The sequence below is a fragment of the Pecten maximus genome, chromosome 1, assembly GCF_902652985.1.
Source record: "Pecten maximus chromosome 1, xPecMax1.1, whole genome shotgun sequence".
Lineage (NCBI taxonomy): Eukaryota > Metazoa > Mollusca > Bivalvia > Pectinida > Pectinidae > Pecten > Pecten maximus.
Genome location: NC_047015.1, coordinates 47,529,643 through 47,552,666, shown reverse-complemented (window position 1 = coordinate 47,552,666; position 23,024 = coordinate 47,529,643). Strand labels below are relative to the sequence as shown.

Sequence of the window (23,024 nt, the reverse complement as noted above, 5' to 3'; positions counted from 1 at the left end):
CACGTTTTTAGGTAATTTCGCCTATAGTTTTGTTTGGATACAACATGTGGAATAGTTGTTAAGTAGTAATCAGTGTTGTCTGTACCAGATTTATAGATTGATGATATTTCTATATAAGCAAGTTATATACACAAGTGTGGAAATTCAGACAGAAAGATCGGGAAATAAAGCTCCATGATAAAATCAAGCTGGTATTTTTTTTGAAATATTGGAAAATTGAAAAAGAAAACAAAATCCATGTGGTTATTCTTAAATGGTGTCTACCAGTAAAGCTTTCCGCCGTTAATGTAGAAGGATTGTACAAAATGCACACATCTTATATAAGTTATACATACGTTGTTTATATGCCGAATAATAAGAATTAATAAAACAGTATATAGCTATTTCTGTAATGTAAGTAAATATAAAATAATTCAAAAGTAAATAAATACATATATATATAACACAGAATACATGTAGTGTTTTGTTATCATTGCTGATACAAGAAATATAAATCAATTTAATTTACCATATCACCATACTCAATAAGACTCAAACAAACAGATAAACAATTGAACAAAAATACTGATTTTCCCTTTTTATTTCCAAAAAAACGATCACAAGGTCCCAAACGGGGAAAAGCAAACCAAAAACAAAACAAAACTACGTATATATTAAAACAATATGTGTGTAGTTGTATACTTAAACTAAACTTGATCCATTTTACAACAATTGGGAATACCAGCTTATATACTTATTACCCTGGTTAGCCCGGATTGAAGCGTGTTTTAATTCCATAAAAAATAGAAACACTCAGTAATATGATGCATTTAAAAACTAACACGTGAATACAAAACAGAACTAATATATTGTCTCAATAGATTAATGCTTCCCAGGCTTGCTACAATACTGCAAGACAAATGATTAACCATTAAATGGGATATTGATGACAAAACGTGTAGTTTCGTATACCAAAATATTGGTCATAACGCCAATTCAGGTGTCGACAAAAGAAATTTCAAACGAATTCGATGAAAATGATTTGATGATAGATTATGAGGATTTTAAACGTTAATCGCGTGTTGTACGAACATTTTACTGTTAACTCCTTGTCAATACTCTACAATGTTTAAGCGTTTTCAAAGAGAAATAAATATCAATAATTTAAAGCGGTCATCGCACGACAATGACATGACTGGCCATATTTACTACCATTCATAAAACCTACACTTATAGTTACAATTCGTATCCCCTTCCTATCCCCTTCCTATCCCCTTCCTATCCCTTCTATCCCCTCTATCCCCTCTATCCCTTCTATCCCCTTCCTATCCCCTCTATCCCCTCTATCCCTTCCTATCCCCTTCCTATCCCTTCCTATCCCCTTCCTATCCCTTCTATCCCCTTCCTATCCCTTCTATCCCCTTCCTATCCCCTTCCTTTCCCTTCCTATCCCTTCCTATCCCCTTCCTATCCCTTCTATCCCCTTCCTATCCCCTTCCTATCCCTTCTATCCCTTCCTATCCCTTCTATCCCCTCTATCCCCCTATCCCTTCTATCCCTTCTATCCCCTTCCTATCCCCTTCCTATCCCTTCCTATCCCTTCCTATCCCCTTCCTATCCCTTCTATCCCCTTCCTATCCCCTTCCTATCCCTTCCTATCCCCTTCCTATCCCCTTCCTATCCCTTCTATCCCTTCTATCCCCTCTATCCCCTCTATCCCTTCCTATCCCCTTCCTATCCCTTCATATCCTCTTCCTATCCCTTCTTATTCTTCCTATCCCTATTTCACACGTACAGTGGCTTGTGATTGCTTCTTAGTATTGTTTTTCAGATCGACACTTCCGGTAGGGCTGTTATTTTCGGTACTATAGTGACCGCTGTCTGATAGACTAACGGAGGACTCGGCTGGAGGGGCTGTAGGCGTGGTTTTGTAAGATATCGACCGAGGTCTTTCCTGTACCTTGATATCTCCCGGGAGGGAAGCCTGATAATGGTTTTCAGTGGACTCAACGACCTTTATCGCTGTTTCATCGCTTCTGGTAGAATGACGCCTAGTATTGGAATCTTTATCAGTCACTGAAAGAGGGAAAGACATAATTTCAAAAACTATTGAAATGGTCTTAACGTCTTTTATTTGAAGTACAACACACAGTGTGTAGGATACTTGTATACTTTTAATATATTTGTTCAGAAAATAAGACTTGTATGACAAAAAATAAAAATCATTAGCTTATCACAAATACTATAATAGTATTCTATCTCAAATTTTAATTTGTATTATTGTTTGTTTGTTTTTTTTTTTTTTTTTTTTTTTTTGCATAATGAAAATGTTTTTGGTTAGTGATCGCCACCAGAGACGTCTGCTTACCCATTGACTGTTGCATATTATGTTTGTCAAGGAGGACGCAGTCTGCGAGATTGGAAGACCTCTGGTCATCTATGGGTTGGGTGATGACTGGTATGTTTTCCTCGAAAGGGGGACTGTGTGCAGATTCCTTTATGTATCTACCCATTCCTTTACTACCATCATCCATAAGTTTGGGTGAAAATTGAATCTCTACATTTCCGGATCGCTCAGATGGTTGGAATAATGTCAATCCTGTAACGGCATTATGTAAATGTAAAATGATGAGATATACACATAAATTGAAATCCTACAATATATCGAACTAACTATACATTTTGAACTTACAGAATCAAAGCAATTAAAGTTTTGTGTCTTATCAAAATCTATGGTACCTACACATTTCACTCATACTTCTTACTTGTTGCGTGTGCTTGCGCTCTTCTATGAGGTTTGGGAGCCTTTCTGAGCCATTTGGTTACCTTTCTGAGGTTATCTTTTAAAATGAAATGCTATAGTACTACCAGGTACGTTTCTTTTAATGAGTTTTCCTAATAATACCGTTGTCTTTACACGATAATAGTAGAGGCCTAAATATTTATCCTATGTATAATAGATGTCTCTGATATCAGATCAAGCTTTATAAACACGTAGTCCTCACCTTCCGCCTCTTTGTCGTTGTTTTGGTCTCGAGGCAGCAATGGGATATTCTCTTCCCGGCGATTTTCAATGACAATTTCCGGCTCTATGGCATTTTGACCAGGCTTCGCTCCTGCAGGCTCAACGGTTATTTCTTGGAAACAACCATTCACACCGTCATTTAAACGTGTCTGTTGCTGCGGTCCTGTTGTCAGCGGTCCTGCTGTCACTGGTCTCGTTTCCTCCTGTGCGAATTTAGTACGGCGAATTAATATTCGCTGGTTCTTGAACATCTTGATAAGGATGATAGCAAGCAATATAATGGCGACGACTATTACACAGATCAGGACGGATATCGCTATCCATTGTCTTCGATTTTCCCCTGGAAAAATAATTGGTAATCAATACATTTACAATAAAGCTTTGAAATCCACATTTTTATTTCAAAATAAAAAAAAACTGCTGTGATATAGAACCTGTGGAATCACTACCACCACTTTTACTAAAATGCAAAATGAGAAATTAATTTAGAAAACCATCTTGTTCGGAAGCAGTAATGTTTTTAAAAAACACATTTTTACTCAAATTCAGGTTAAGAATTGGGAAACACTCCGTTACATATTTCTTGAGTTGGCTTTGGGAATGGTCACTTGTGTTGTACAGGAAAATTTAAGTAGAGTCTGCGTATTGTATAATTTTGATGTTGTTTGTTTTTACTCAGTTATTTGCAATGAATTATGTTGAGGATAAATATCGTGCGCTTGTGTGTACAAGTTTTATCATCAACAAGTACTAACTAGAAATACATACCTATAAGCGAGGAAAGTTTCTCGTTTGTAGATTCTTCATTCGAATTGTCACCCAGTTGTGCCCCTGTTAACAAATAACACATTTTTTATCAGATTGGAAATGCGTGTCTTTAAATTGTCACGTCATATAGAAAATGAACAACATTGGTGTCACTGATATCATGATACGATATTCTTTATATTTAGTACAAGTTACCTTTCATCACTGGGGTAGTATCCGGATCAGGCCCACCTCGCTCAAGCTCTGAAAAGACAAAAGGTATTTTTGAAGTTAATGTTCCCTAAGTGTGAAACACTCCCGGCTGTCGTGAGGATGTTAAACTCCGTAAGAGGGTTGATCATGCCAGAGGGAATTGGCTATGATGAGGGTTGTATGAACATTACAATATAATAAACCATGCTTAATTGTGTTATAGACGCTTTTTATGGCGTTTACTGTAATTTTATAAAACTAACATCGCATAAGTACTTTATTACTATTATGACATAAAACATATAAGACAATACACGATGGTCTCCAGGACGCAACATGTTTGTCTTATTACGTCATGCCTTTGTCTATGAAGATAAATACCTGACCTTTGGTATATTTGATATATTTGTTAACATAACTCTCATTATATAAACTAAAACAGCCACAATTACTGGAATACGAATGTGTTATATATCATCTATTGTACAAAGGGTAACAGGGACCTGAGAATTTGTTAGTCTGTTTATCAGAAATCAATAAGTCCCTTTGCACAGGGTTTGGTTTGTTTTTGTTTAACGTCCTATTAACAGCCAGGGTCATTTAAGGACGTGCCAGGTTTTAGAAGTGGAGGAAAGCCGGAGTACCCGGAGAAAAACCACCGGCCTACGGTCAGTACCTGGCAACTGCCCCACGTAGGTTTCGAACTCGCAACCCAGAGGTGGAGGGCTAGTGATAAAATGTCGGGACATCTTAACCACTCGGCCACCACGGCCCCCATTCCACAGGGTAAACACACATGTAAATATTATAACATAATGCTACACCCTATTATACTATATAGACAACACAGGACATCACGTCATTGTGTCAATCTTACAATGTATGTACCTAATGTAACATACAGGTAACACAGGCAACTTAGGCGTTATGTAAACTATATATTGCATGTGTCTATATTGTTGAAGTTGCGATAGTTCTAAAAATAGAATTCAACATGCTTTAACTCTGTACATACGTAGTATAGCTGGCTTGGAATTTCCATATTCACGGTTACATACATTCCATAATTAGCTGAGAAAATTTTCAGAATGTAGTACACCTGACGTTATAGATACGTGTATTACAACTCCGTATCCGTAAACGTATATTACCGAATTAAATGCCTTTTATAGTGTTAAAATACCTTGTCCGTATAGCTCGAGTTTCCTTCGGCCCTGACTCAAGACGTAGACATTCTGAACAGTCTTGTGTCAAGACCCAATAAAACAAGGGCTATTGTCCCGAATCTTAATGGAGTTGAAAAAATAAAATCTATTTTGAGTGTCAGTCGAAGACAATTAATCGGTAGATCCTTACAGCACATTTACTAACACTCGTAAAGCAGAGCGTTATATTTTTCTCTTATATACTCGAGCTCAGTGTTATTTCAAAAATCTGTGAAAACAATATTCTGTTAGAATTGTAGGCTTTCATCTGTTGCTGATTAATATATTATGGTATGGCTCCTTTTTTAATTGTCGTATTATTAAGTTAGTCATTTCGTATTAATATATCTGAGTTGTAAATGGATCCTGGTTCTAAATCCTTTCTGTATACTAACACTGAAGTATTCTAAATGAGAAACCTCAAAGAAATTACTGTCGACAGTATTCGTCAGGAAATTAAAGTCGACGCTTATCAATACATCATATATACAAATTTCATCTTTTGCGATATTTTGTGTTACTGATAATAAATTGTATTTACATTATAAAATAAAGTTTTATTTTAGTGATCATATTTTTGTTATTGAATGTTATTTTATTTATCAATCAATTACTAAGTACAATTTGAATTATGTTTAATCCATGTTTTTACTAAATTTTCTAATTTATCTATTAATTATTTAAAAGTATCTCTATTTGTCTTGTATTTGATTTATTTTTATCAAATAATTGATATATTTTTATCAAATAATTGATATATTTTTCATTTGTCTTTGATTTTTATTAAATCTTAGTTATTTAATTTTTTTTAAATTTAGTTTTTTTTTTTTTTATTTACTTATGTATTTTTTTTTAAAATTTACTGATTTAATTTTTATCAAATTTTATTTGATGGACCAGTTTTTAGTAACCACTCACCTTTACACCGTGTGTAACACTGAGATGGAGTGTCTAATGTATTACACTCGTCCGGAGTACATGTGTGACACGATGGCCGCTGTCCTTCTAACACCCGACAGTAATCGTCAGGAAATTGACAGAAGTCAAGTCCACAGTTGAACCAGAAACCATCCGGGGGTAATTCCAAAGCGGAAGAAAAGAGAGAAAAGCAGCAGCACAACAAAATTAAACGTGTTATTCCGAATCTAGCCATTTTACTTGATGTCTGTATTACATGGATCTATTTCAATATACAGTGTGGGAAATTCCAGTTTATAAATAGCAGCAAGGAGTGTTGTGACGCATTGACAGCTAAGACTCACATGTTTAACAAACACATTGTGCAATACTTCGCACGACGACGTTTATATTTTGAACTAGGTTTAATATTTAAATGTAAACAGAGCGGTTGTTTGTTTGTTGTTTGTATGACTAACCAAACCTCGATCGCATTGTCAGGACTAGAACTAATATTCATACCCTGCTCTCTGACGACGACCATCTGTAGGAAATTGTCCGTCCGTCGTCAAGAGCTACATTATCGCAGCTAGGTCAGGACAAGGTCTTTAGTAACCAGAAGTCTATCCTATATATTATTGCTCTGTGTGGTTTTAGAGCGCAATAAAACATTTTTACAAATTATCATCAACTTATTGAATCTATGTGATGAAGTTAAGCAAAATTTCGTATTAAGATATAAATATTGACTTACCAGGCTATTGATTGATATACTAGTATAAAAGTCGGGGTTGGGTGGGGGGGGGGGGGGGGGGGGGGGGGGGGGGGGGGGGGGGGGGGGGGGGGGGGGGGTTGTATTTCCTCGTACCTGTCGGTAATTAGTATCACTCTATTCACGTTAAAACCGCGCATTCTTATTCATGTTGTGTTTCTGTCTTGTTCTCATTATGAACTCAATTAACTTCACAAATTATCATCAACTTATTGAATCTATGTGATGAAGTTAAGCAAAATTTCGTATTAAGATATAAATATTGACTTACCAGGCTATTGATTGATATACTAGTATAAAAGTCGGAATGTTCCGGATGTACAAGATACAGTTTTTATCGTTGCCTTCAAGAAAACGTTATCGGTTCGAAAATATACAGATATTTATCGAAATGAATATATAAATTAGTGTTTTTTCCCCTTTTTTAGATTTTGGATGTCAAAAAGTGGGGGGGGGGGGGGGGGGGGGGGGGGGGGGGGGGCAAAAAGATATGTTTGCAATTGCCCCCCCCCCCCCCCCCGCTTCCTACGCCACTGATTAATATAATTTATCAGAAATGAACAATACAAGAATGATAGAAGACTTCTCCTTATAATGTGCGTTGATTATTCAATATTTATTTGCCTTTATTCAGTTACACATTGAAAACTCTTCGCCAAATAAATGAGTAAAATGTAACGTACGTTATTCAGTAATATTCACACAGTCTAGGCAAACGCTCCTGAGCTGTATCGACTGTTTAACCATTATGTTTGTTTATAAAAGAGGACAATCGATAGGAATGTGTTTAATGATTAATACAATGGTTTATTTCTGATGATTACATATATATATTGTATAAGAAAAAAGATTTCATTGATCTATCAACATTATTTGAAGTTATACCGTCGTTTATACAGTATACCTACAGAACGTGGCTAAAAATAGATATGGTGGACAACCTGCTTACGACCATCCACATATACACGTCTACCTGGCGTGATCACTGGGAATTCCGTATACGAATGAAAATCCCCACCAGTGAATTAAGGAAATACCCAACACTAAAAATAGAAAACAACACTTATGATGCTGACGCAAACGGTATTTGTAATCAGTTATTTATCTGGACATGGCCACCGTTGCACGTATGGAGCGATGGTTCATCTCTCTCATTCTACTTCTACCAGAAGTTCTCTTGAAGGGAATAACTTCACCACCTGAGGGTTTTAAATTTAACTGTGGACATGATACCTGTGTATTTCCTCTCCAGTTCTGTAACGTAATAAAACAGTATTGTGAAGTATGCACCATCCATGCATGTAACGAACTCAACGTCTCATCGCAATGTGATCAAAGATGCGAAGGTAGGTACATCATAAATAAGTGAATAACATGCAAGTTTATTGTAATTATTAATGTTTATACAGGTAAATCAACATACATTCATTGTTTATCTGCAATGATAATTACATGTACGTTTTAAATCAGTTTCTGGTTTCTGTTAGGGCCATTGAGAAAAGATTTTACTTCGTAATGACGACTTAGTATCTTGTAATAACGACTTATATATAGTTATGTCACATGCTAAAAGCCTTATGTAGTTTAATACAATGTAATTAATACAAAATAAACAATAATCGAGACCATATTGCTAGAATAGAATGAAAATCCCATTGGCATTACAATTTGTTCTAGGGTTGTAAATGCGTTTAACAAATTAGGAAAATACGCCATACACACGCATGGATACACTACTGGTATCAGCACATCCACATGGACATACTCATACTGTATGTGTATGTCATTATCAATAGTTATATATGTACATGTGCCAAAAGCCCACCCAATGGAATGTCACGGTTCTAAAAATAACCTCTTTCATATATGTAGATATATATAGTAACGGAATTCCCTTGTAGCTAAATGTCTCATTTTGATAGAATATTTATTGAGTTTACTTATTACAAAATTTGTGATATTGCGAAGGACATAAAAGTTTACTTAATACATCAGTATGGACCACAATGTAATATGGTAGAGATTGTAAATCTCTCTTACCAAAGAAATGTCATGGTTCTAAAAATAGCCTTACCTAATCTATTTTTACCTTTCTATATCTTGACACGTCATTTTCAATGTCAGGCAAAATTTATCTGGACTACTACTTAAGGCCCATTGTGTAGTATTCAAAATTATATAATCTCGTTTCTGAATATAATTTCTTTATCTACTTTCAATTATGGTAATAAAATCACCTCTCCTATCATACTATTTTTAATATCATACAAAAATAGCCTTCACTACATTTTTTAATCTATTTATTTAACACCTATTACGAAACAACTTGTATTAACATTCCTTGACGTCCATATCTCTTCCTTAAGTTACAATGTTTCAAAATATACAATATAATATCAATATAAAACTGTAATGCCGGTGTAAATTCAAATATCACAATACAACAAAGAATATAATTTTGTAGTCTTTACTGAAGCTTATGTTTAAACCATGTAAGTTATAATTTTGTCATTATTTCAGAGTTGAAACAAAAAGTAGAAATATTGCCGGCTGAAGGTCAATCACTGGGAGCACTGACAGGTAAGATTAACAATATCAGACTATGTGAAAACACATCGACATATATGTCAACACGACATCATTTTCTGAGTACTAAATAGTATACTCTACATGTACATATTTTAGCGGTGATGTTATTTTAGCGCTTTTCGCGAGGAAAACATTGCGCTAGATAATAGTTACGCCAATAACACTTTCTATTACTTTCTATATACTATTTATATGTAGAACAATATTGGTGCAGTAACTCATCACAAAGTTAACTTGGTAAAACCAAAAAATTTGAGCTCGCGAAAATGGTTTGTTACAGTAATTATCATTCGATGGTATTATTCCAGATAAAGTGACAAGGCTGTCCTACATGGTATACATCCTTTTGGCCCTGCTGATCCTTTGGGTCTTGTATCGCATTGGCAAATATGTGATGGCCTATAGGGAACGTACACGTGACAAACTACCTGACGAAGGCAGTCAAGGTTATGAACCCGTTTCCCACGACGACCAACCTATAAATGGCAATCCTAACCGCGTGGAGCCAACAGCTCCTCCAGAACGTCCTGTTTCACCGAGGACTCACAATACCGGTAAACTCATTTGAGATATAATGAACTTCAAAATTGTGAAAATCATTGTGAAAACCATGTAATTCACTTTAAAGATGAATGGTATTAACTTAATTGATTGTTTTTTTTTTTTTTTTTTTTTTATAGCTATCTGATTTCATACAGCATAATTAATTCAAACCGTCACTATAGATAATATTCTCCAAGGTTTCACATGTCCACTATACTAGATTTTAAAGCTTATACAATTTCATGTTTTTTAACCGTGTCATTTTTATTTGGAAGTAGCTACTGAAAAAATGCAATCAATTATGGCGATCGGGAGGGACTTTTATGTTCAATTGTTTTGATTTTAAAAACTTGAAAACCTGAAAACTTCAATCATGCTCAAAGAAAAAGCACTGCAGATCTTGGTGGATGCAGCAAGGCGTTGTTTTGTCGAAATACGTTTTATACAAGTGTGAATACTTCAATCTTGTATATTCAAATGATGATGTGTATATTTCCAACAGGTTCGTCTGTCAGTGTGTACCAACCCTCCCCATCTGGTCAGGCCGGTAACTACTCTACGCGAGCAGACTGTAAGTTTATGCCTAAAACTACCTCAGAATCTCCAGCGGAAGTCCAGCCCAGTGCAGGTCACAACCACCTATATCATGTGGAGGTTCACAACAGTAGGCACTTTTCTTCTAGCTTTGGGGAATTCCCTCCTTTACAGAGTAACGAAGACACAAGCTCGATCTGTAAGTAAACACATTTTTTGTTTTTAAATCAGTATATCTTGAAAAAAAAATCTTTACCTTGTAAATGTTTGTAAAGAAAACATGATTAATTTTGAGACGGGTCTTTATTTTGAAATGTTGAGTAACTGGAGACAAATCTCACAACATTTCCAACAAAAATAATGATACTTAAAACATTCTGTATTGGGTCTCATGCTGAAATACCTTGAAGAAGAATGTAAAGGAAATATCTGATGTTCAGTTTAGTTGTGTTTCCCCAGTATGTTAGGAAACACATAGCCTGTTAAATAACATTACTTACATGCCACATACGTATCAAAGTATTAAAGTAATTAAAGTAAATGAAATGTATCATTGGGTTAGCATTCATTATTCTATGACTAGATTTTAAAAAAAAGTCTTTTGTGCAATATTGTAACTCAATCTAGCCTCGTTCTACATATCCTTTAGAAAGAAGCCAACCTGATCCTTTTGTTTTCTTAAGCGCAATTCCGATTGCTTGTTCACATGAGCTAAGATATAATTTTCATAGTGAGGGAGATATCATTTACACAAGATCTAGTCTAAGCAAGATAATATTTCGGAACAAGTTACAGACCTTTGTGATATAACTGGTCAACTAGATTAATCCAATCGTTAACATTGTCATTTTAAGATTTGCAATATTATCAAGATTACTACTTTATATCGATATGATCCGTTTATTATCAACCATATTGCTTGGATGTTTGTGTTCAATGACATAATTTATGTTGATATGTCTATAGTCCTCAGCTTATTCGGAAGGCATAGGCTAGACATCAGCAAACACCATACAACCACACAGTATAAAGAGTAATTTAAGTCTGAAATTTAAGGTCTTGTAGAAAAACTCAGGCAGTTAAATATTTAGTCACTAGAGCCGACAAATCATTGGCAAATCATTGGGAGGAAGATCTTTGGGAAATGCTTCTTCTTTAATAATTAAAAAATCTTTATTCTATTTAGTAGGTGATGACAATGATGCCACCGCCCTCAAGAATGACTTGCGCACTTCTGATGACATTGAGGATGTATCCGACAATATGGACCACCAATCGCCTCAACGAAGCGGGCCATCCTGCAATGCGTTTGACGGTATGGCTGAAGCCTATACAGATAAAAGAGTTGGACATACCGTACACAGGGTGTCGTCTGCCAAAAGCATCACCTCATCGGCTAGTCATGGCTCTGACAGTGGCAACTATAGTTCTGCTACCTCAATCGAAACAGAGAGTGTCGCCATGAAAAAAAGACAAACGTTTCACAAAAATAATATTTTAGCCGCAGATGTTTGAAACCATGATTTGTTTTAGTTTATACTAGCTAGGTAGTATTAGTGAAATTCCATCTGCTACAAAATGACTCGTTATAAGACACCTATTCATGATAGAAGCCTGATATATTAAATCGCTTTAATCTCAAAGGCAAAGTGACCTGGTCCGAAAAACAACAAATAAAGCTCAGTTTAAACTTTTATTTCTAGTACTTGTAATAGTTTTACATGGCATTTATTTACAAAAATGTTATTACACTCTAGCTTGTTTATCTTAGCAATCAAAGATGCTATCATGGTAATTAAAAACTACAACAATGTCATGGAGTCTACATCAGCCTATATCAGTCTGCATTACATACTGTGCAGTCATCATTAACAAAATTCGTTGACATGTAATGATCAAACTCCAACTTTGAATTACAAGGGGAACAACTGTTGTTTCGATCAAAATGTATTAGTCAGTATTTCATGTTGCTGTTTCAGCGCTGGTCTACTTTATTCCATATCAAGCTTGCTATTGCTGTTTCTGCCATTGTTATGTGCTATTTCCTATTTGACACCGACATTATAACGGCTCTCTGATATATCTAAGGTTTATCAAATAATTTAATCTTGTTTGTAATCAGATTGTCATTGGCTTAAAAATCAATGTTATCAACCCATAACATAATAATGAATATATAATAAAAGAAAAAAAATAAAGTCGCAAACATTACAAACATGTAAAACCGCTTTTGATTGGCTCATACAGCGGCGTAATAATTTCCAAGAGAAAATAGTACACAATAAAAGTAGATTTTCACAGGGATTGTTAAGAGTATAAGAGATTAGGAGTATTGACTAATATGTATATATTCTTATTTTATGTTATGGCGACATAATAGAAACAACAGACCAGTTTATTGAGAGCACATTCCGTTTTTTGTGTTTCTTGTTTGTTTTGCTCAATGACATATACATATGTTCAAGTTAATCTTAAATAGTTTTATGTTTTTACTTATAATTCTATGACAAGTATAATACAGTTGAAATGATATTTCTCTGATACCATATTTATTTTATAACAGAGGTAATTTTATATCTCTGATAACTTTTCTTTATAACAGGGATGATCATATTTATATGATGATTTATCTTTATAATTGGAATTGTAACATTTCTCTGAAATTTTATCTTTATAACAGGGATAGAATCATTTCTCTGAAAATTTATCTTTAAAACAGGAATAATACTAACATTTACCTGATAACTTATCTTTATAACAGGGATAGACTCATTTATCTGATAACTTACCATTAAAACAGGGGTAGAAACATTTCTCTGATAATTTATCTTTATAACAGGTAATTATATTTCTCCAATTACTTTTACTGTATTAAACTTGTTATAGAATTATAGGTTATTCTGTTATATAGTTATTCTATGATTTATTCATCACGGTTGTGCATATTCCTGTCTAATTGATATCTTGCCTTTGCCTCCCAAAACACTACTGAAACGGGTTAACATAATTTTGAAAACCAGAATGTTAATACAGTCTTATTAAAGCATACAGCTCCTTCCCCCTTCATTGTCTGCACTTCGTTAATATCATACAAAAGTTATCTTAATTTGATTGATCTTAATAAAGGCCATGAATCTCACTAATTGTTTATCTGGGCAATTTAGTGATATATTGTAATTGTACACCTAATCAGTTTTATGTGATATTGTCTATGGCTGCATGTTAATGCTGTAGCTTTAATTAAATACTAGTAAGGGTACACTGGATTTATACTTATTTTTATCTAAAAATATTTTAGATGTATGAAATTTTTATAATGAGATTGGGTACATATCCTTCTATAGCCATAAAAATGTCCTTCAATGGCATCTCGTCCTTTTGCTGTGGCGATCACGAAAAGCCGCCAAGCGACAAGGTGAAATAGTGAAAAGTCGAAATCCGGCAAAAAGTCAAACCCGCTGTAGAAAAAAACACCATTTAAGTTTTTATAGTTTGTTGTCGTAAATCATTTTTTTTAATTAATTATTTATTTATTTATTTATTTATTTATGAGTGCAATGTTCGTTATTTAATTATTTCGTTTTGGTTACTTTTTGCTTAGATGCATTGGCGGGGTTTCGTTTTTTCAGTATTTCGCTTTGTCGGTTGTCATCTTTTCGTGCAAGATCCAAGCGAAAAGACGAATTGTCACATATCAGCAACCAAGTATGTCTATTTTGTGTGATGTCCAGATTTTATCGATATAGGTATACTGTTTTACATATACAGATCAAATCATACCAACGATTTTGTGATACCAATAGCTAGTATGTCAAAGATAAAGTGCCAATCTAATCAAAATCTAGAGCCTCACTCTTAATCCGTTACATGGACATCTAACAACATCCCATAAGGGGTCACGTCGGGGTGACCTTTTGGATACGCCAATCAAATGACTACTTCCAGAATCTTGGAAGTGATTTTTTTTTGTGCGATCTAGCATGACTAGAGTGCATAGCTTACAAAATCTGTCAATTTGATTCATGTCATATACATGCTGTGCCGAGTTAGTTTGCTTAAGGTGCATTCTGTGATGAAATGGTTTGCTTCGATGATATCGACAAATTGACAATCGCCCTATGAAATACACATATCGCAAAGGTCATCAGAACGAGACCAAATATGGAATGGTGTTAGATGTTCATGTAACGCAGTGAGAATGAGGATCTAGATTTTAATAACATTGATATACTTCACATGTGGACGGTTACATAAAATGCGTCAGTATTCATTTTTTATGTCGTGAAGTGAAATGGGAAATGTTCCTCTGTACTTATGTAAAGGAGAGGGAGTGTAGAATTAAGTACAGTAGGGCGTGAGGGTGTATTGGTATGGTATGTTTGTGTATGAGCGCGTGCGCGTGCGCGCTCACCCGTGTTTGTGTGTAGAGGATGGTCGAAGTTATAGATGCGGAATAGTCTTTGTTAAATGAAATGCATATGACATTTTTGTTTTGTCCACTTTTCTAAGTATATATTATCTTGTGGTATGTCTACAAATGATTTCATACAACATAGCGCATTTTTAATTGAAACGGAATAGATTATATATAAGAAGAAAATTCAAATCTAATTTTGTAAATAAACGGAGACACATTTTTCTTTTTCTTCAATTATTTCTATTTTAAACAATAACTTTTGTTTAACTTATGAGAAAGGATTAAGCACAAGTTATAACATTTGTCTACGCCTTATCCCCGTCTTTATTTACATACAGAAGACCAGTAATTCAATGAAAATCAGCAGATTTCTTTTATCCCGATAAATTTTACGTTAAAAACCTAAAAAGATAGAGATAAATCAAGCGGTTAGTTCGTGTTTAAGATTTTTTTTTTGTATTGTTATTTAGTTAAAAGTCGTTCAGACTAAAAAATGAACATGAACTACAGGGAGAGTATTCACATTGTTAAACCTAGTGTAGTGCCAAATCTGTTTGCTTCATTTATGAAATAAAATTGGTTTCAAATCAAATGTTTGTTCCGAGTCTCTATGCACGAAAATTACTGATTGTTTAAAGCTGTAATATTTAATTTTTTGTGATCAAGTAACTGACTTTATATGTCATGTTACTAACCGTGTGAGCCATATTTGGGTTCACACCAGTTGTACCGGTGCAGATTTGTTCTAATCGCAACGGAACGTGCCTTACCAGTTGTACCGTACAGACCTGCTCTGATTGCAATGAAACACGCCGTACCAGCTGATATGAACCGATTCGCGTGGTTCATTATCGGAACCCTTCCTTTGACCATGTGACAGGAATTTCAAACAACCGCATGGTTGACTGGTATTTGGGTTAGATTCTATATCGCCAGTAACCAACATTAATAGTAACAAAACACTTCTATTTCATAAGTTTTGATAAGGGTGGGATTACCTGTTCCCACATGATGACATTTGTTGTTGTTTTTGTTTTGTTAAAGGGTCATTCCTTCGTTAGGACATCAGAAACGTGCAAAGTTTCTATTAATAAAATCTATGCCCGAATGAGGATAATATATGAGTTTTTTTTGTGTCTACCAGTAATTAAAGTAACGCAAAAATGTACAGAAAAATGACGTTTCTTACACAAATACCGTCTGCCTTTGCGGTAATTAGTGATACTTCGGGTCGAATTGAGATTTTTTTTATTATCTAATTAATGGGGCACTTTGGTTTCCCTCGAGAATAAAACTGCCATATTGATTTTAAGTTCATAACTTTTATCATTTGGAAAAAAACTCATATTTCCCATTAAGTTTCATTGTGGCGACATTCCCTTTATTCAAACGAAGGAATGTCCCTTTAAGTCGATTGTGAAGCATTTTATGATATGTTACTCAGTATGTTGTTTTCTAAACATAGCCAGCAAGAAGTAAATATTGAAAAGACATATGGACCAGCATGTTGACAGTCTTTCGAAGAAAACTCATTACTTACCAACAATGTGGCATTGATATAACCACACTCGGTGTTTATAACCAGTATATTAATGCAGAAAACCCCCACACTGACTGACCACTTACCTGAATTTTTACCTCCACAGTCTCGAGGCTCTTCCAGATTCCCAGCGTGCGTTCCGTCGCTCTCGCAATTTGATACGCTCAGGTCTGAGGAGAATCCTTGTCTTCTCCTTTCCTTGATATTCGGGGTAAGCGACACAAATTGTTAGTTTTCCAAGGTAGGGCTGTCATGACAAGCCAAACATATCTAGATTTTTCCGTGTCTTTTGCATTTTTGTTTATGTTAAAATTCAGCCAATTCAATCTGTCCTGAACTATCGCACAGCTTTTGTTCCATCAGGTATGTTCCCTTTTGTTGGTATTTTACTGTCTCTTGTATCAGATATTTCCATTTACTGTCGGTTAATGTCACTGGTTTTTGTGATCGGGTATCTTCCTGTAGTGATGTTATTAACCTGTTCTCGATACTCTCACTAATGAAAACGATCGCTGATATATTGCTGGTGATAAGTTTAGGAGATCCAGTACTGGTTGTCACTAAATATTATCATGCTCTTTTAAAGTGTAACCTGGAGAAGTCATCGATGTAATTTTGTGATAGAGTTTACCAAATAATCACCAGATAATCTGCGTTTTATTAACGATAATTCTCACACTTCCCTATTTCCGCCCATGCGCACTTCCTCCCTCGTTCTACAGTACAACCAGTACGAACCAAGTAAGATGGTAAGAACGTTTAATTAAGTTACCTCCCTTTTTTTCTTTTCTTCAAGTTTTGTGACGTCATTGTCTTTATAACCAATTATGACGTCATATATTCTGTGTTATTGTTACGTCAATCTCGCCGTGCTTCACAACGCAACTCTCCTTGCGCGATACTTTCTGAAGCGTTTTTCAAGAAGAACTTAACAGGCAATTTAACAAATTCAACTATCTTTATCAACTATGGAAGGTGAGCTATGTCTTCTCCATATAAATTATGTACTAGGATATGTGTATATAGCTGGAGATTTTAGTTTTCAACATAATTCATAACTTTCATTTCAGACTTGATCAATAACGGATCTGTTGAAGCAAATTTTTGCGAGTTTTATTCTCGTCTTTGTTAATTCATTGAAGTGAGCAAGCCAAATATCTAAAACATTTTAAAATATCCGAAGTAAAATATTTTAAACCTCAAAATGGATAATAAATCTAACAAGGATGGTATCTTAATTTTCGTATATATTTCGGTGTCATTTTCTTTCGTTTATTGCTGAATTGCAAACTCTTGAAAACACTAATGACATATTTCATTTTAGCCTTTGACATAGACTCAACACCGTACGATTGGACAGAAATAAATACCCCTAAGTCTAGGGAATTACTGGACGAACATCTCCGGAGTTACCTGGACACCATCACCAGGATCAAAACATTCAGAATTAACACAGGTCAGTCAGCTAAATGTGACGTAAATTTACTAGACAACTCGTGAATTCTTAATTCTTTTTTCCAACTTTACATATGATGTTCTTTCTATTTGTAGCTGAATTTCTGGAGAAGTCGGGCTACGTGCAACTGAAACAGATTGCACCAAACCCACAGACCGGTTATAATCACGGTTAGTTTGACATTATGGTGATGTGCATTTCGTGTACAAGAGAGTTCTGAACTTAGAACGTTATAAGTTGTATATGTATATACAGTGTATGGTTATTTGGGTATCGACTCACTAAATGACAACCTTTTAAGCATACACAATAACTATATTAATCAGACAATGTTTATAGAAAGAAAAAAAAACATACTTGTACATAAATTCTACATTAGCATTTATATACAGTATCTCATTAGCAAGAATAGCATTTTCTTTTAATCGAATTAGTTGTAGTATCTTATATGTGTATTTAGTCATTTAAAAAAAATATTGAATGATAGCTTTGAAGAAGTAGGGTGCCAATTGTAAAAGTATTTTTAAAACTATCAGTAGAAATTCTGTGTTTCTGAGCTATTTATAATTTTACTTAATTTCAACTTTTTATAAATGTTATTTCAAGGCGCCATTGTCCATCCTCCTCCGGCCACTAGAAATGACCTGATGACCCCAGAATGGACAAGATTCCTCCCCTATTTTCCAGGTAAGAAGTTTAATCGGGGATCAGTCTAACATTATATGTACTTTTATCCGGATAAACGAGACTCATCTTTACTCTGAGTTAATGTTCAAGGTGTCGTTCTGTTAAAATAAGTTCAATAAAAACATTCAGTTTAAAGATTAAACTTTTTAAAGAAAATATGTTTGAATTTTTAAAGTTTTTAATGTCTGATACGAGACAGTCAGGGTTAGATCGACGCTCCTCCTATTTCCCGCATTAATGTTTTATCATCTTTGTTCGATTGAAGTTCATCTGGAAAGATCATGCTACATTAAACTGAAGCAGATTGCGCCAAACCCACAGACAGGCTTCAAACACAGTAAGTAGAATTCATAATATCTCGGTCAATTCCGCCGAGGTGATCAAGAATTCGACGAAATGGTAGAAATGTTGCGGTTGGGAATCGCGACCTTGGGCAATGCAAAACACGGGAATACAAAATGAATAAATAAATAAATAATAATAAAAAAACAAAAAAAACCAAAAAAAAACAAAAAAACAACAACAAAACAAAACAACAACAAAACAAAAACATACCGGTCCTTCCGACAAGTTTTGAACTTTCAGAAAGGTTTTATTCTTTTACTCTATTCATAATAAATTCTATCTTCAGGTTCTATTGTGCCTCCTGCTCCGGCCACAAGAGAGGAGATGATGACTCCAGCGTGGTCAAAATACCTCCCAACTTTACCAAGTAAGTTATATTTATCATAACTTATATATATTTTTCTGTTTTTAAGAATTTGAACGTTAATATTTTCTTGGTACACGTAACTCCTACATTTCCTATATGCGTGTCCATTGTGATTGTTCGAGTCACTAGCAAATTCAAAAATAAAATAAAAATATATATATATATATATGTAGTAAAATAAAAAACCAACTCTCCGTTAGCGCTTTCGTCGCGTCATCATTCTGAAGAGTCGCCATGACGCGACGAAAGCGCTAACGGAGAGTTTTTTTTTTATTTTACTATTATAATTCGTCCGTAAGGATAAAAACAATTTATTATCTATATATATAAATCAAGTTTAAAAATGTTTACTCTGGATACTGCATCAGTTTAAGGGAGTTAACTAATTATTCAAATTAAGATTTCAGTTTTAAACACCCAAGTAATTATTAAAAACAAAATATCGTTTGGGTTACAACAGAGTCCAAATCGGCCCACGGCTGGACCAGTTTCCAACTCCAGGAAAAGGAAGAGGTTGAGCTGAGAGAGAAAAGTGACATCCGAAACAAAATATGGTACAACCTCTTCTACAAGAAAGATTACTCCAAGACTGAAAATGGTATGTTTGACGACTTACAATCCTAAACTTAACACAACCGCGTATTGTCATAGGAAAACGGAGTAACGTCAATAGTCACCTGAAGTACTAACATTATGATTATGATGTCATATTTCAATATTCAAAAAATTGTTTTAAATACTAAATACGATGTTTCATCTCATTCTCGGATCTTGACAAGGGTTCAGTGAAAATTCTTTATCCCCATGATACAGATATTACATGTCGTCTATATAACGTAATCTTGATTTTATTCCAGAATCTTTCTGGTTCAACGTTGTGAAGAAACACAGATGGACGAAATCCTTGCATGACATCGTTCTCACAGTAAGTACAGTTATGTAGATATTTTTTTAGACAAGATATATTGATGGAACTCTTGGTTTTTGAAGGTACTAATAAGGTAATCGTCAGAATTGTCCAAATCTCCGTGCCAATTTAGCGTTAGTTTTTTTGCAAGTCGGATCTACCTAATAATAATAGGCTTTATTTAAACTTGATAACATATTGAGTCAACGACTCGTCTTACATATAGTCAAGTCATATAACACCTATATTATATACAACAGATTTAATTTACTTCTGGCCCCAATACTAGTCGTCAGACGTTATGAAGGACAGATTATAGCCATAAACAGGTTTATTGTCAAAAGCTATATTCAACTATCGTGTCCTTCCGTCCTTGATAAAGATATGTAGGTCGGAATGAAAGATTTAGATTACAGAATACGTGTTCTTGTTATGTATTTGCAAGAAAAATATTTCATTAAAAACGTTTTGAAATTTCTATTTAAAGTTTAATTTGTTGTTAATCAACTTGATCAGTTTAACATTTTTGGTGTTTCAGGGTAGAGTGGGCGATGACGTAACTACCTACCCCGCCACCAGCAGCTATAGCGCGTGACTTGACAATCAAGACAAGGAATAAATGAAAAGCTGTTTTGTGGAACCCAGTCGACAGTTTAATATAAAAATCAATGAGATGAAAACATATTTACAGAACAGCTGTCGCTTTTATTGACGTTGAAGTCCGCAATTTTTAGGAAGATCATGATGAACTCTTTAAACATTTAGCTGTTTCGAAGCAATTCTATTTCTGATTTATTCTGATTTAATTTTATGTTTTCGGAGGGAAACTAATATAAACTATTTTGATACATCTTGTATTATCTTTAAAATGTAAAAAGAAAATAAATTGATCAGTTGACAGTCGTTAAGTGTTGTTTATTTAAATAACTGTAGTGTACACATTGATGGTGTGGCGAAAACTTGCATTATGATTGATCAGTAACAAACACAATTTTAGCTTATACAGTACAGAAGGTTCATATGTTAAACTGTCAACACATCAGACAGCCAGCACTCCTTCTTCCACACAAGTTTAGTTCTTGTGAAGAGGCTATTTTTTTCAGGACTTCATTTTTTCACTCTCAGTTGTCAAAGTTGTTTAGTTTCATGCGAGTTAAGATTCCACGCGAGTTATCTCCCCTCGTTCGTTTTGTTCTGATGTCAGATGTAGTCGGACGAGCGTACGAAAAGTGAATGATACCTCTAAATCTGAATTCAGTATTACCTTCAGGGGGGTAGCTTGGGCCCTTGATTAAGTGGATTTACGAGCGCCGTAGGCGCGAGTCCGAAAGTTTTGGAAAGTTTTGAAGTTTTGAAAATATCAAAATGGAGTTCAAACGAATGGTCCGGCTTTTTCCCCAGTAAACTTTAATTTTCATTTCTGTTCCCGATGCGTCAGTGTCACTCTATGGTTCTACTATGTATACAAGGCGCATTTGACTTCATATTGATACAATTTTTTATGAAAAATTCTGTGGATTCACCTTCATACCTGCGTACAGGCAGCTACTAAGCCACGCGCCTCACCTTGTATATATGAGTGGAAAGCCAAGCTCTAGAAACGGATTCCATCCGGTTTAATAATTCATAAGAGATAAAAGAAGTGATCGTGAAGCTGTGGAGTAGATCCTTTGCTACAGTGTTATTGATAAGATAAACTTGGTCCGTGAAATATATATATAATGATATATAATTTACGGTCTAACGGGAAGTAGCCCTATTCCGGAAATGTAGTTATTTATTTCATTAGTATTGTGCATCAAGTCCGGAAAAGTTGGTTGACAGCTTAGCTTCTCCCAGGCAACTCAAATGTAATGGTATTCAGACATCCAGCTAAAAGCAGCAGCGCTATTGTTAGTGCAAGGCCATATGACGACGTTACAGCTTACGTAATAAGACGTTACGTTACGTTCCGTTTAAGGCAATATATTTACATTCTGTGTGACAGCCTCCCATTACTCCTATGTTAAAATGCAGCCCAGATCACATGACGTCACTTCCGTCAGCGCCAAAAAAAAAGTTTGGCAATGCGTTGCGGGTGAATCGAACCTAGCAAGGATTTCGACTTAGAACAATCGCGTAAATATGACGTCATTTTGGTGCTTTGTTGATCATAGTGACGCCGAGGCTTTGTATTACACATCAATTTGAATGCAAACCAAGCACTAAAATGAAATCGATTTCACACGTGCCATTCTTTCAATTAAACAAACAGGGGAAAAGCTGAACTTAAACCCCAGATTTAGCAAAGAGAAAGTGAAGTTTAACGTATCTTAATGTAAATATAACAATTAAACGCTTGTTAGATTGTATTTATTGTCAATATATTCATGACGCCCTAACGGGCGTCATTCTATTTATCTGTCACCCAGAGTGCATTGATCTTGCCAATAAATACAATCTAAGAAGCGTTTAATTGTTAAAAATAGGACGACGTACGTTGTGTCTACGGGCCGTAGGACGACGTACGTTGCGTCTATGGCCGTAGGACGACGTACGTTGCGTCTAAGGACAGAGGAAGACGTACGTTGCGTCTAAGAACATAGGAAGACGTGCGTTGCGTCTAAGGACATAGGAAGACGTATGTTGCGTCTAAGGACATAGGACAATGTACGTTACAACTAAGGTCATAGGACGACGTATGATACAGCTAAGGTCATAATACGACGTTGCGTTTAAGGCCAAAGGACGACGTATGTTGCAGCTAACGCCACAGGACGACAAAGATGCGTCTAAGGCCGTAGGACGACGTACTTTACAAC

The 23,024-nt window shown here is 35.0% G+C and overlaps 3 protein-coding genes across 4 annotated transcripts; 2 read left to right on the top strand and 1 right to left on the bottom strand.

Moving 5' to 3' along the window:
• Positions 1-1,676: 1,676 nt before the first annotated feature.
• Positions 1,677-6,600, bottom strand: LOC117336129. The gene is made up of 6 exons (XM_033896515.1): positions 6,088-6,600; positions 3,968-4,015; positions 3,773-3,835; positions 2,985-3,344; positions 2,348-2,578; positions 1,677-2,055 (listed from the first exon to the last, which is right to left on the bottom strand). Exons 1-6 carry the CDS (start codon positions 6,320-6,322, stop codon positions 1,760-1,762), a joined length of 1,233 nt encoding a protein of 410 aa, XP_033752406.1. The 5' UTR covers positions 6,323-6,600; the 3' UTR covers positions 1,677-1,759.
• Positions 6,601-7,854: 1,254 nt separating this feature from the next.
• LOC117336102 lies at positions 7,855-15,513 on the top strand. Of its 2 annotated transcripts, none has more exons than XM_033896491.1 (5): positions 7,855-8,184; positions 9,359-9,418; positions 9,736-9,981; positions 10,473-10,703; positions 11,694-15,513. In XM_033896491.1, the coding sequence occupies exons 1-5, from the start codon at positions 7,950-7,952 to the stop codon at positions 12,017-12,019; spliced, it is 1,098 nt and encodes a 365-aa protein (XP_033752382.1). In that variant the 5' UTR covers positions 7,855-7,949; the 3' UTR covers positions 12,020-15,513. The 2 variants fall into 2 exon arrangements, with proteins under 2 accessions (XP_033752382.1, XP_033752375.1); XM_033896484.1 differs by having other exon boundaries at positions 7,857-8,184; positions 11,691-15,513.
• A 1,733-nt stretch (positions 15,514-17,246) lies between these two features.
• Positions 17,247-21,121, top strand: LOC117336120. Its single transcript, XM_033896503.1, has 9 exons — positions 17,247-17,436; positions 17,786-17,917; positions 18,013-18,087; positions 18,524-18,604; positions 18,870-18,941; positions 19,236-19,316; positions 19,777-19,914; positions 20,174-20,241; positions 20,762-21,121. Exons 1-9 carry the CDS (start codon positions 17,430-17,432, stop codon positions 20,816-20,818), a joined length of 711 nt encoding a protein of 236 aa, XP_033752394.1. The 5' UTR covers positions 17,247-17,429; the 3' UTR covers positions 20,819-21,121.
• Positions 21,122-23,024: the final 1,903 nt, after the last annotated feature.